Here is a 12141-nt window from a genome sequence, read left to right on the forward strand (position 1 = left end):
CCCCAGGTTGAGAACCGCTGAACTAGAGGAATATAGTGTGCTTTGTTGGTACTATACTGCACCCTGACTGGCTCGTCTTTTGTGACCCTTCTGTGAGGGGGTGTCCAATTGTCTACGGTTGGGCTTTGGGCCTCTACTCTACCTCCCATCATTTTGTATCAATATGATTTTTTGTTTTGGATCTTCTGATGCCTGATACCTCATTGTGGGATAAACTGGGGGTGCTAGCCCCCCACCACTAACCTCGGGTTTAGCAAGCACAATTGTATGATTGAGATATATATCTATATATAGATATAGATGTAGATAATAATATCAAGACCATGAGAGATAAAAGAGATAATGCAATAATGGAGTCAGACACATTTCATGGTAGCATGCTCACCTCAGCCCTGCTTGATGGCCCACGTGAGAGAGGGGGAAGGGAAGGAGAGGAGGGGGAGAGGGTTCTCTATTGGTAACCAGGCCTATATACCTTGTGGGGGCGTGCAAGCCCACTAGTTACAGGTAAAGACACAGGAAGGGGTTGCACTATAGGTTATACAGTAATGGAAAGGGGTGGTCTAGGGGCATACACGCAATAGGAAGAGGAGGGATTAGGGGTATACATGTGACAAGATGGGCGGATTCTAGATATACATGGTAGCCTAACTTTGGATGTCACAGAGCCAGTTTGACCTGTTCCTTGGCTCAACTGATAACAGACCATTATCAGTAGAGTGTGAACTCCACCTACAGGAACCAATGCCTGTTCATTGTCCTTGAACAGCAGGGAGCGGGGCCTACCCTGTAGTCTGGCTACTAACTGCCTTCAGGGAGGATGTCTGTAAGCATCTGACCTCCCCCCACACCTGGTGACCACAAAGGCTGGTGTGCTTCCCTGTGGGCTTTGTTGCTTCCCTGCTAGATGGCCACTTGATTAACTTTAAGACCCCAGACACTATGTGTTTTGATAGCCAGGCATCATCAGCTTTCTTCACCACATTTGTTTATACACTCATTTTGACTTCAGCGATCGTGTTGGGAAGGTAAGCATCACAGAATGCCAGGTTATTAGAACAAAATGCTCTTGCATAGAAGGAGTATTTGAGTAGCGACCCAATGCCCCTCTGCTACCTTAGTACTTACCATTTCAGTATATGTACCTAGACCTATGTCCCTGTCATTATATATTAACCTGTGCATGCCTATATTTATACATCCATAAATGTTTAAATTCTTATGGAAGTAGACTCCTTTCTTCTTGGGCTGGATTATGAGTCAGTCTCTTGTTAGCAGCTGTGTAATGTGCCACTGGGGCTACTGCTGCTTTGCTTGAGGCTACCCTTACCATCCCAGTGAAGCACTCTTATTATCACAGTCTTAGTCCGCCTTTTTGTCCTGCTCCTTCTCAGGCTTTTCCTCAGCACCATAGTGAAGGCTAATCCGATTGTCTCCGTTGTTCTCAGCCTCTTAGCCCCAGCCTTTTGTAAATCTACTTGATTATTAACTTAGATGTCCAACAGACTTCTTAAGGTGTTCAGTTGAGCTTACATAAGTTAGAAATATATGTTCGAAAAGTCTGTCAATATTGTATAATTCAAAAAGAAAAAATATGTAGTGTATAATTCTACGTATGTGAGATGTCTAGAACTGGAAACCCCAGGGGCTGTGGGAGAGGAGTTATGGGAATGGTTGCAAAGAGGGCACAGGGTTCATTTTTGAGGTGACGTAAATATTCTAAAATTGGTTGTGGTGATGCTTTTATAACTGAATATACTCAAAACCACTGAGCTGTACACTATAAAAAGGTAAGTTTTATAGTATGTAAAGTATGTCTTAAAAAAGATGTTAGTAGAATTTGTCTTTGGAGATTCTGTATGCATGCATAATAAGTTTAGTGTGAGTGTCCAGTGAAAATACATTGACAAATCCTAACAGAATTAGAAGGGGAAAGAATGATATACTTGGCAGGGAAGAGAAAAATCAACTTGAATTTGCATCTCTGATGAATTAGCATTATACAAGGGCTTCAAAAAGTTTGTGGAATAATTTCATCTTTCAGTTCCACGTTTTCACAAACTTTGAAGTCCCTTCATTATGACTTTTCTGTTCTGAGAGAATGTTGGATTTATATTAAAGTGATGTTCTCTTTATGGATTATTTTTAATGTATTTTAAAATAGGTCAGTCTTATGAAATTCGGATGCTGGATAATCGGAAAATGGGAGATATGCCAGAGATGAGTGGAAAAATGGTAAAGGTAAGGACTAAAACCAAACTCGCTGCCATTGAGTTCTGAGTCATAGCAGCCTGGTAGGGCAGAGTAGAGGGAGTGCTCCTTAGAGTTAGTGAAACTGTAAGTCTTCAAGGAAGCAGACTGCTTCCTCCATCTTTTCATCTTCTGTGAAGCTTTGGTGACCTTCTTCCAGTTAACAGCCTGGTGCTTAACCCGCTGTACCACCAGGGCTCCAAATGGAAGGGCAGTTCATTTTCATTACTAACTGGAATGAGGTTACAGTCTTCCTGCCAGAGTTTTGACTAAAACATTGTTTAGTTCCATACCAAGACGTTGTAGACGTAGTAAAACTTCTGTCTGAGCTGTGTGTGTGTGTGTATGTATATATATGTGTGTGTATATATATATGTATATGTATATACATATATATCTTTAAAATTGGAACTACAACAGTAAATGGCTGAAGTAAGTGCACAAATCCTTTGGGACAAAGGGAATCATATAAAACTTAGTTGTAGTAGAACAGCCCCAGCATGAAATCAACACCACAGTTAACATTATTTTGTACCAAAGTCAAGATCGTTTGTGGGGTAAGATGTGAATATTATTTAAATATTGTTTTTAAATATCTTAAAACCTATAAGAAACTTTTTTTCCTCTTAAAAGTTCTAAATAGGAAAAAATCTGTTACCATTTTAGTGTATCTGGATGAAACAACCCATCCCAGATGTCGGAGGTCAGCGCCATTGGCTTGCACACCAGTTCTTTTTAGAATACACCTTCCAGCCATTCTTGTGCCCCGCAGTCACATTTGCTTTCCTGGTCCTTTCCTTTCCCGCTGAGAGGCCTGTATGGGTAGACATCACACTGGAGGGACCTTGCCTCTTTGCGGAGCTGCCGTTTGAAAGAGCAGGCAAAGGAAAGGCTGCTTGGTGAGGAGGATAGATCTTCAGGCTGCTTGGTTGCAGGCAGTTATAATTTGGGGTCCTAGCTAGTAATCCATGTTTTCTGGAAAGGCTAGCTTCTCAGCACCAAAAGGCCTACAGGGCCTCTGGGTATGTTGCCATGTCTTCTCGGCACTGCGTCCAGGAAGTCCCCGCTCCTCTAGGTGGCTGCTCTTGGGAAAGATGGGGGCTCAGGACCACCGAAATTATTGCCTTACCAGTCTGAGGGAGCTCTGAGGATTTTTCCCTTTCTAACTTACTCTCGGTAGGAGCTCTCAACATATTTAGGATAGAAGTAAGGGGATGTTTGGGGCCCGATCTCGTATTTGCCATTTGTATTTTGAGTCTCCTGTGTCTATTCCCAATTAGTTGGGGTTGGTCACACATAGATATTTTGTGTAATAAAAGTTTCTGTGAATTTTGCAACAAAATCTTTTGGTTAGTTACCCTTGTTTATGCCTATAGGAAAATTACTGAGTCATATGATAAGTCTAACTTTTTATTTGTTTATTTAAAAAATCATTTTATTGGGGGCTTGTACAAATCTTATCACAATCCATCCATCCATTGTGTCAAGCACATTTGCACATTTGTTGCCATCATCCTTCTCAAAACCTTTCTTTTCTACTTGAGCCCTTGGTATCAGCTCCTCAGTTTTCCCCTCCCTCTCCGCCCTCCTCCCTCACGAACTCCCGATAATTTATAAATTATTATTTTTTTAATGTCTTAACACTGTCCAGTATCTCCCTTCACCCACTTTTCTGTTGTCCATCCCCCAGGGAGGGTTTATATGTAGATGCTTGTGAGTGGTTCCTCCTTTCCACCCCACCTTCCCCTTCCCCTCCTGGTATCACTACTCTCATTATTGGTCCTGGGGGGTTTGTCTGTCCTGGATTCCCAAGTCTAACTTTTTTAAAGGAACCACTGTGCTATTTCCCCAAACTGTTCACTCCAAGTTAGAATGACTACATTGAGAAGGAATACCATTATTATACCGCTATTTTAAATGAAGTTAATTTGATCACTGGACGTGCATTTTTCCCCTCTGCTCATATTTTATTCTTTTTAATTGTTCCTATGTCTTTGGACATTTTGTTTGTCTTCAAAATAAAATTCATTCCTTACTGCTTTTATAGGAATGGATCTTAATTTTAAGTTATAATACTAAACTCTCATGGAAATTCACTTGCATTCTTTATATGAGTTAAACTTTGACCAAATAATTGTACCCATAATTTAGACATCTGACTGCAGATACTTTCAGACTAGCTAACTTATAAAATATTTAAAGCATACTTTTGTATGCTATTTTGTATTGTAGGTTAGTACATAAATCGTGAAAGTGCATCTGAATTTTTAAGTAGAGCAGTTTAGAAATAGCCCCATTTTCCTCACTTGTTCTATAGAGCATCATACGAGTCGTATTCCATGACAGACGGCTACAATATACAGAGCACCAGCAGCTTGAAGGATGGAAGTGGAACCGCCCAGGAGACAGACTTCTCGATTTAGGTACATGTCAAAAGACCATGGAGTAATGAGGGCAGTTGTTTATCTCCAGTGTGCTGGACCAGATGGAATTTTCTGGAAAGAGTTTTGTTATTAGCAGATTCTGTGAATGGAGTTGTTTTGTAGTTAAAAGCAAAGTCACTTTCTTGGTGCTAACCATTCTGGAGCCATACATTTTATGAGCTTGAAACGATCTAATTCTCAATGAATGCTTTTTACCGTGTGCTTAAGGGAATTAAATATAACCATGGTGGGAGAAACGCGATACTCATTAGATGGGTTGTGAGTTGAAGAGGTTGACCATTAAGAACACCGAAAGGCAAAAGCTCCATATGGTGGTATAATGGTTTTATGAGAACACATTAGAGGAAGGCTTAGTCATTCAGTGAGGGTGAGTTTTCAATGTCACTTCTTTTTTTTACTCTAGATATCCCAATGTCTGTGGGAATAATTGACACAAGGACAAATCCAAGCCAATTAAATGCAGTTGAATTTCTGTGGGACCCTGCAAAACGCGCATCTGCTTTCATTCAGGTCTGGATTTTCACGTGTTTGACTTAGTCTTGTAGAAGAAGGCCATGGATAGGATTGAACTCCTGATGTCTGGTATACATATCTGCTCCTCACTAGGTTCCACAGGCTAGGTCAATAGGCCCCCCCCAAATGAAGATAATTATATCAGATCACAAAATAGAGATTGACTACATCATCACTTAACTGCCAAACCACTGATAAGCATGACTCAGACAAGTTGACACATGCTGTAATCGTCATAGCAAGCATTGCGGTCACTTCATTTCTTGGTATTTATTACTGCCAGATGTACATATGTTGCTAATGTGCAAAATACTTGGGGGTGGTATATTTTTTGCTATTATTGTTAATATGAAATGTTGGGTAATGATAGATAAATAGGAATAAATATATCCTGTGCATATTTGTAAATTATCCTGTGATGTCTTTAAAAAATATATACACAGTAAAATGAGATTTAATCTATTAAATCAATTTACTATAAATTAACGTGGAGACATTTAATGATTTATGAAGCATTATTCAAATATTTTTGCCACTAGTATTCACAACAATAAAAACGTCCATTTCTCATGAAGAAAAACTGTATAGAAAGGATGTGTTTGAAAAAAGCGTAAGGTTTTAAAACATAACACCATTACAGTAACATTATACTGCTGAAATTTTCAAACCCAACAATATTAAGAAAATCATAGTGAACCCTGTGTACCCTGCACTTAGCTTCAAAGCTTGATAAAAGCAGTGGTATGCCCTTTAAAAAATTATTTTTAAATACTTAAAATACTATTGTACCTGAGAACAAATACAGTGAAGAAATACTACCACCAAGACAAACTTAGTCATAATTCCAATACCCTGCGACAATGATTACGTAATTCCTCTAGATATGATTGACCTATTGAATGATAGGATATGTGGATTCTGTGCCAATAAAACTGTTTTTAAAATACCCTGTATATTCAAATTTGTAACTAGTGATATTAAGACTATTGAGTAAGGTAACAGTTATGTAGAAAAAAGAAACTTTAACTGATTAGCCTAGTAGGCTAGGATTAACTTTTGCTTTTTTGTTTGTTTATAGATAGGGTTTGTCACCCTTGAGATTTTCGTTAGTTGAGTAGTGAATTAAAGCAATATAAGATCTACCCTTTAATCCCAGGTTGTACAAGAGTCTTATTGCATAGATTGGTATTAACAAGATGAGGGCAGGGCTGCAGGATCTTGAGTGGCCTTAGAATGGTTAATAGAAGATGTTAAATGAGTAGAGGATTGGTTGGCCTGTAGTAGCTCCTACACAAATTACTGTGTGTAGGAAGAATAGTGAGAGAGTTGGCTGGCCGCAGCAGAGTAGTGGCATTGGAGGGCAGACAGGAAGTTTTGAAATGAGATAGATCTTCTTTGGGTTTGCTTAGATGGCTGGGAGTCAGGACAGGATGGTGCTGACACACTATGGTGTAAAAGTTGAGTCCAGGTAGGGTCAGAGATATAGTAGGGAGTCACCATACTGTTGGACCCTTGGCCCACCAAGTCGTGCATTAGCGAGGAGGCCCTGGATGATCCGGAGTGCATCGCAGAGCCCAGAGAGACTCATTTCTGTTTGCATCTAAAGGAAAGCCAGGCGGTGAACCTGATTCAGAGATATTAATGAGATGCATGTTTGGGAGTTCATTGTCAAAGACCTTAAATTTATAGTGGTAGCAGTATATCCAGAAGGATACAACATAGAAGGTAATCAAAGGAAGGTGCTTTGAGTCCATTGCAGTATAAATTGTTTTCTTAGGTACATTGCATCAGCACAGAATTTACTCCCCGGAAGCATGGAGGCGAAAAGGGAGTACCCTTTAGGATCCAAGTGGATACCTTTAAGCAGAATGAAAATGGGGATTACACGGATCATCTACACTCAGCTAGCTGCCAAATCAAAGTGTTCAAGGTAAGAAATGGAAACTAGACTTCAGTAATTAAGACTTTGTTCCACCCATAAATCTACTAGCTTTCTTCAGCCAAGTGAAATAATCAATCTACTTTGTTTAAAGCCGAAAGGAGCAGATAGGAAACAAAAAACAGACCGAGAGAAGATGGAGAAGAGAACTGCCCATGAAAAAGAAAAATACCAGCCGTCCTATGATACCACAATCCTCACAGAGGTAATGTGGAGCAGCATTTTGGTTTCGGAAGAGAAGCAGAGGTTTGCATATTAGCAGCATCCCAAAGAGATGAGTGTCGCTAGGAAGGGTTAAGTTAGGGGAGGATTGGGTGGCAGGTTGATAGAATAATGACCTTTGTGAATTCATGGGAAATAGTTAATATAACTATGGGGGTTTTAAGAGTGTAGTTTCCTGGGTGGGATCTTGAATGAAGATGTTGAAATCCCAAATCAGGTCTTGGGAGCAGACCTTAAACCCTTGAAGTCGGTGAGAGAGATTAAGTTGGGCGGTAGACTGTCGAGAGTCTGACCACGGCTGGGGTTTTGCAGGTTCTTTCCCTTTGGCTCCTGCTAGTCAGACATTTGTTTGATTGGACTGCAGAGGCATGAAGCAGGGTATTAGATCTTTCTTTGTATAATGAAAAGACATTGATCCCAATCTTTGGTGTTTGTCCAGATGAGGCTTGAGCCTATAATTGAAGATGCAGTTGAACATGAGCAGAAAAAGTCCAGCAAGCGGACTTTGCCAGCAGACTACGGTGATTCTCTGGCAAAGCGAGGCAGTGTAAGGGACTTCTGCTTCTCTTTTCATTGCGCAAGAAACCTTGGGCAGTGTTAGATATAGGACCACCTTCCACTGAAAAGTAAAGCCAAAATTGTTTTTGATGTCCTTGTCCTGACTTAATTTGCTTTTGTTTAGACTTACTGCTTTCTGTTTGTTCCTCACTGAGGAAAATTTCCTAAATCTAACACTTTAAAACAGAGCAAAAACAATGTTGACTGTATTGGGTGGTTTTGGAGGGGATAAAAATCGACACTCATAGATCATGTTCTTTTTCCTGTCTCCTCCTTCCTGTCCTTCCACCTCCTTCCTCTGTCTCTGTCTCTCTCTCTGACACACACACCTTTCTTCAAGAGCACTGAAATTAACGGCAAATACTTTCTGTAGTAAAAGCTTTATTTTTCTGTAATTTAAAAAGGTGTGGCTTTCTCCTGTGTACAACTGACAAGCAAAGTCTGTTCACACCGAGAGGCTGGAGGGCAGTGAGCTCGGTGTCAACATGTGTATACTTTGTGCGGGGGGGCGGCCCCCCCACATGTAGTATAAGAATGTGTGGGCATGCTTTCAAAAGCCTGTTTGGCAGCACTGAGAGAGAAGAACCTGTCGCATTAGTGCTTCCTCTTGGCCTCTGCAGTGTGACTTCGTGCTTTAAGCCAAAGTAGTGAGCTATAGCACGCTTGGGCCTGGCTGCCCACCAACATGCAGCCAGGGTGCTTTTGGTTGACTGCGAGCTTTGTCAGGAAAAGTATAGCAGAGTCTTTATTTTTTGTGTAACTCTTTGCCACTGACAGTCCACAAAGGATCATCTTGTGACGCTAACGTAAATCAGCTATAGACTCTCAGCAAATATAAACCCAGAGCAGTACACACCTTGTCAAATAGCCGTCATCATGGTATTAATGGCAACACTATTCCATCTTTGCAGTGTTTACGTATCAAAATGCATGGTGCAGATTTATTACTTTAATACATATTTCCACATTATCTATTGACTTTAAGGTCACTGTCACAAAGACTTCATTCTCAATAAAGCAATGGGTGAAAATGTTTTACATGCATCATTGTGCAACTTAGATGGAAAATGTACGCACCTATGTGCCAAAAGGAGCACATGCGTTACGTTTTCTGTTATTGGGCTCTTTTCATTCAAATCAAAGCAGCACAGAATATCTGTGTACCGTTTTCCCAAAACACAGCCCCTCCAAACATGTATGTTCACGCCTTCTCATTTTCCAGCTCTGGACTCATAGGTGATTCCTGGCAAACCTTTTTGGGCAGATTGTAATAACAAATCACCTTTCCCTTCCCATGATAAGTCATTTAACACATTAAAGGGGGGGTGGGGGTGGTTGAAGGGGATGGGTTCTGTGGTAATGTATAAAAAATAACTCAGTGATAGTCCAGCACTAACCTGAAAGTGATGAAGTTGTTGGTAAGCTTTCAGTAATTCCTAACTCAGGTCTGAAATAGGTGAAACTTCAGCATTGGAATTGGACATCTTCCCCCAATTAACGTGTGGCTTGCTGCCCTTGGTTTGGTTAAGATGCTTCTAGATGTAGTTATGGTTCACCTTGGAAGCCTGTTTTTTAAAAAGCAGGGTATGAATCAATCCCTTAAAAAAAGAAAGCCCACAGCACTTTATATACTTCTTACATTCTTTCATACCCTGCCTTCGAAGGCAGGCCAATTTCTCTTGTAGTTCTTGGACAGCTCCAATTGGCTTTCAGTAAAAAGGGATATCCAGACTTAAAGACTTTTTGTTAAAGTTGAAAAGATGCTGTGTGAACTGGCCCCACACTGATGAGAGTCACTACAGTTGGCTCCTTGGAAAAGATTCACAACAAAACCCTTACTGTGTCTGTTGATCTCTGCCCCCAAGCTGTGTTTTATTGACTCAAATCAGGGCTGCCAACTGCTGCAGCTTGAGATGGCTCAGCGTTGCCTAATGGAGTCCAGGCCAGGACTTGCTAGGGCTTTCATGAATTACAGATTGTTTTTAGGGTAACAAGCCCCTGGCAGCATAGTGACAAGATAAAAGAAACATTGTGAAAATGTCCTGGTATGCTTTATTTTTGAGTTGAAACTGCAAAGGAAACCTGTAAAATAGGACACAGGCAGGTTTTAGTATTTCATTCATTCTGGCCAGCTATAGAACATAAAATCTGTTATTTCTAAAGTTATAAGACTCCCAGTGGGACCAGTTTTCATTGACTACTAGGTTCCCAGTATTCAGTAAATTGAGACTCATATTTATTGGGCAAGTTTTAGATGTCAAAACGGTTAACTCTTCTTTTGCTAACAGAAGCTCAATGTGTAACAGTGAAATAGTCCTGGTCAGTAAACCTGGCTGCTCTACCTTATTCTGCCATACTCGCTTAGAACTTTTAGAAGGCTCATTTCCTGAGTTAAATAGCTGGCTTGATTACCAGAAAACATGGGAGGAAACATGATACTGTATCTTTCTCCCATGTATCAGCCTGGTGGGTTCTTTCCGCCAAGTTCTTACACCATTGAGCCATCAGAGCCCCTTGCATTCCACCTGTAAATAACTAAAATTGTCAGTTGGTTCAATGGCTCTTGGGTTCTTCAAACTGTGTAAACAGAGGGAATGCTATTTTGTAATGTGAAAGAAACCCAAAGAAAGATCCTAGTTTAAAAAGAATGGGCATTGTTGTATAAACATCATTAATGGTGGCATATTACATGTAGTAAGCTTGGCAAAGCTATCCAGCTAAATTAGATCCCCCCCCCCGCCCCCCCTTTTCAGTCACTTGATAGTAGCTGAACAATAAATCTATAGTTGTTTTTACCATTTCCAAGGGGATACAGAATTGGGTAATTGAAGAGCAGTATGGTTTTGAGATTGCTATTTTAATTTTTCTTGTATCTGTGCTTCTTCGAGTGGGTGTCAGACATGTGGGGGCCTGAGCTCTGGGAGAGAAGTAGGTCCAGCCTGTGCGTCTTACATACTTGGTCTTGACAGTCTTACTGCCCTACCCTCAAACTGAAAAGTTTGCATTATAAATTCAGGTACTTAAAAGGAACTAATTTTCTGGCATATTAAACTTATTTACATTTTCTGTTGAAATGATTAAATCGCTCTTAGAAATTATCCTATGGAAGAAAAAAAAAATTATCCTATGGACTCTTAAAAACTAAAAAAAACTCAACTACCATGAGTCATGCCAACTCAAGTGACCCTGTAGGACAAGGTAGAATGCCCCCCGTTTGAGTTTCTGAGAATGGAACTATTTACAGGAGTAGAAAGCCTCATCTTTCTTTCACAGAGGCAGGCTGATGACTTTGAGCTGCTGATCTTGTGGATTGCAGCCCAATGCATAACCATTATGCCACCAGGACTCTGTGGACTCTAAAGACCACAGCCCTTTCACACCCATGGCCATTCATTTGAAGTGTGTGCTCAAGCTCCTGAATAAGCCGAAATTTTACCTCATTCTTCTTGATATCTCTTGCTTCTGTTTCACTTCCCTCAAAGAATTTAATTCTAATGTGAGCTTTTTGTGTGAATGTCTTTTCATAATGACTTTAATACTTTATAATCATAATTATAATCTAAAATTAAAAATTTCTCAACATAATTGAGAACTTTAAAACTTAGCATTATTATTACCAATTTATTAAAGGAATAAATCTCGGGTATTTTTTATGGATATTTATTGAAGACTGAAATGTTACTGTAAATGTACTTTGAATGAGACATGATAGAACATAAATTCCTTTTTCCTTTTTAAATAGATGTAAGAAATTTTACTTTATAAGTAAGTAGATGGGGGAAAGTTTTTTCAGTAGTTTCATTAAGTTGAACAACTTTTGAGATTATCTTCCAGAATCAGTGACTTTTAAAAAATCACCTAGTGATTATGTATATAGCAGCTGGCAGCTCATTTAGGCCCTCCTTGAATTCTGCGGAAAGAAAACTGAAAACACGCTACTTAAAATCTTTGTAGACTATTAGTCCTGTGCTCTCTTCTCCATCTCTCTTCTGGAGTCTCTGGGTAGTCAACGGCTTGTCTTTGGGAGGGCTTTGTAGCCCAGGGCCACAGAGGGATGGGACACCTTGCTCGTGTAAAGTGGAGGAGGAGTGCCCTGTGAAATAAGCCCCTGGGACGGGCGGTCTTCTCAGACCAGGGTAGACGAGTATTTGGGGGAGGAAATGGAGGCTGCTCCTGGAGACCATACTGGCCTGCTCAGTGTAATTTTTAATTTTT

General features: G+C 40.2%; 1 protein-coding gene across 3 annotated transcripts in view; it reads left to right on the forward strand.

Moving 5' to 3' along the window:
- The window catches only part of UBP1 (upstream binding protein 1), a 50770-nt gene that overhangs the window by 27589 nt on the left and 11040 nt on the right, over positions 1-12141 (forward strand). For 2 of the 3 annotated variants that reach the window (XM_045297436.1, XM_004704054.2), the window contains exons 3-8: positions 2165-2241; positions 4568-4673; positions 5098-5204; positions 6985-7137; positions 7241-7351; positions 7808-7915. In XM_045297436.1, the coding sequence (XP_045153371.1) occupies positions 2165-2241; positions 4568-4673; positions 5098-5204; positions 6985-7137; positions 7241-7351; positions 7808-7915 (662 nt within the window). The remainder of the gene's footprint in view (positions 1-2164; positions 2242-4567; positions 4674-5097; positions 5205-6984; positions 7138-7240; positions 7352-7807; positions 7916-12141) is intronic. The other variant, XM_004704055.2, reaches the window with a different exon arrangement.

This window comes from Echinops telfairi, unplaced genomic scaffold (genome assembly GCF_000313985.2).
Source record: "Echinops telfairi isolate 266 unplaced genomic scaffold, ASM31398v2 ScPeMD7_7420;HRSCAF=8458, whole genome shotgun sequence".
NCBI classification, from domain to species: domain Eukaryota; kingdom Metazoa; phylum Chordata; class Mammalia; order Afrosoricida; family Tenrecidae; genus Echinops; species Echinops telfairi.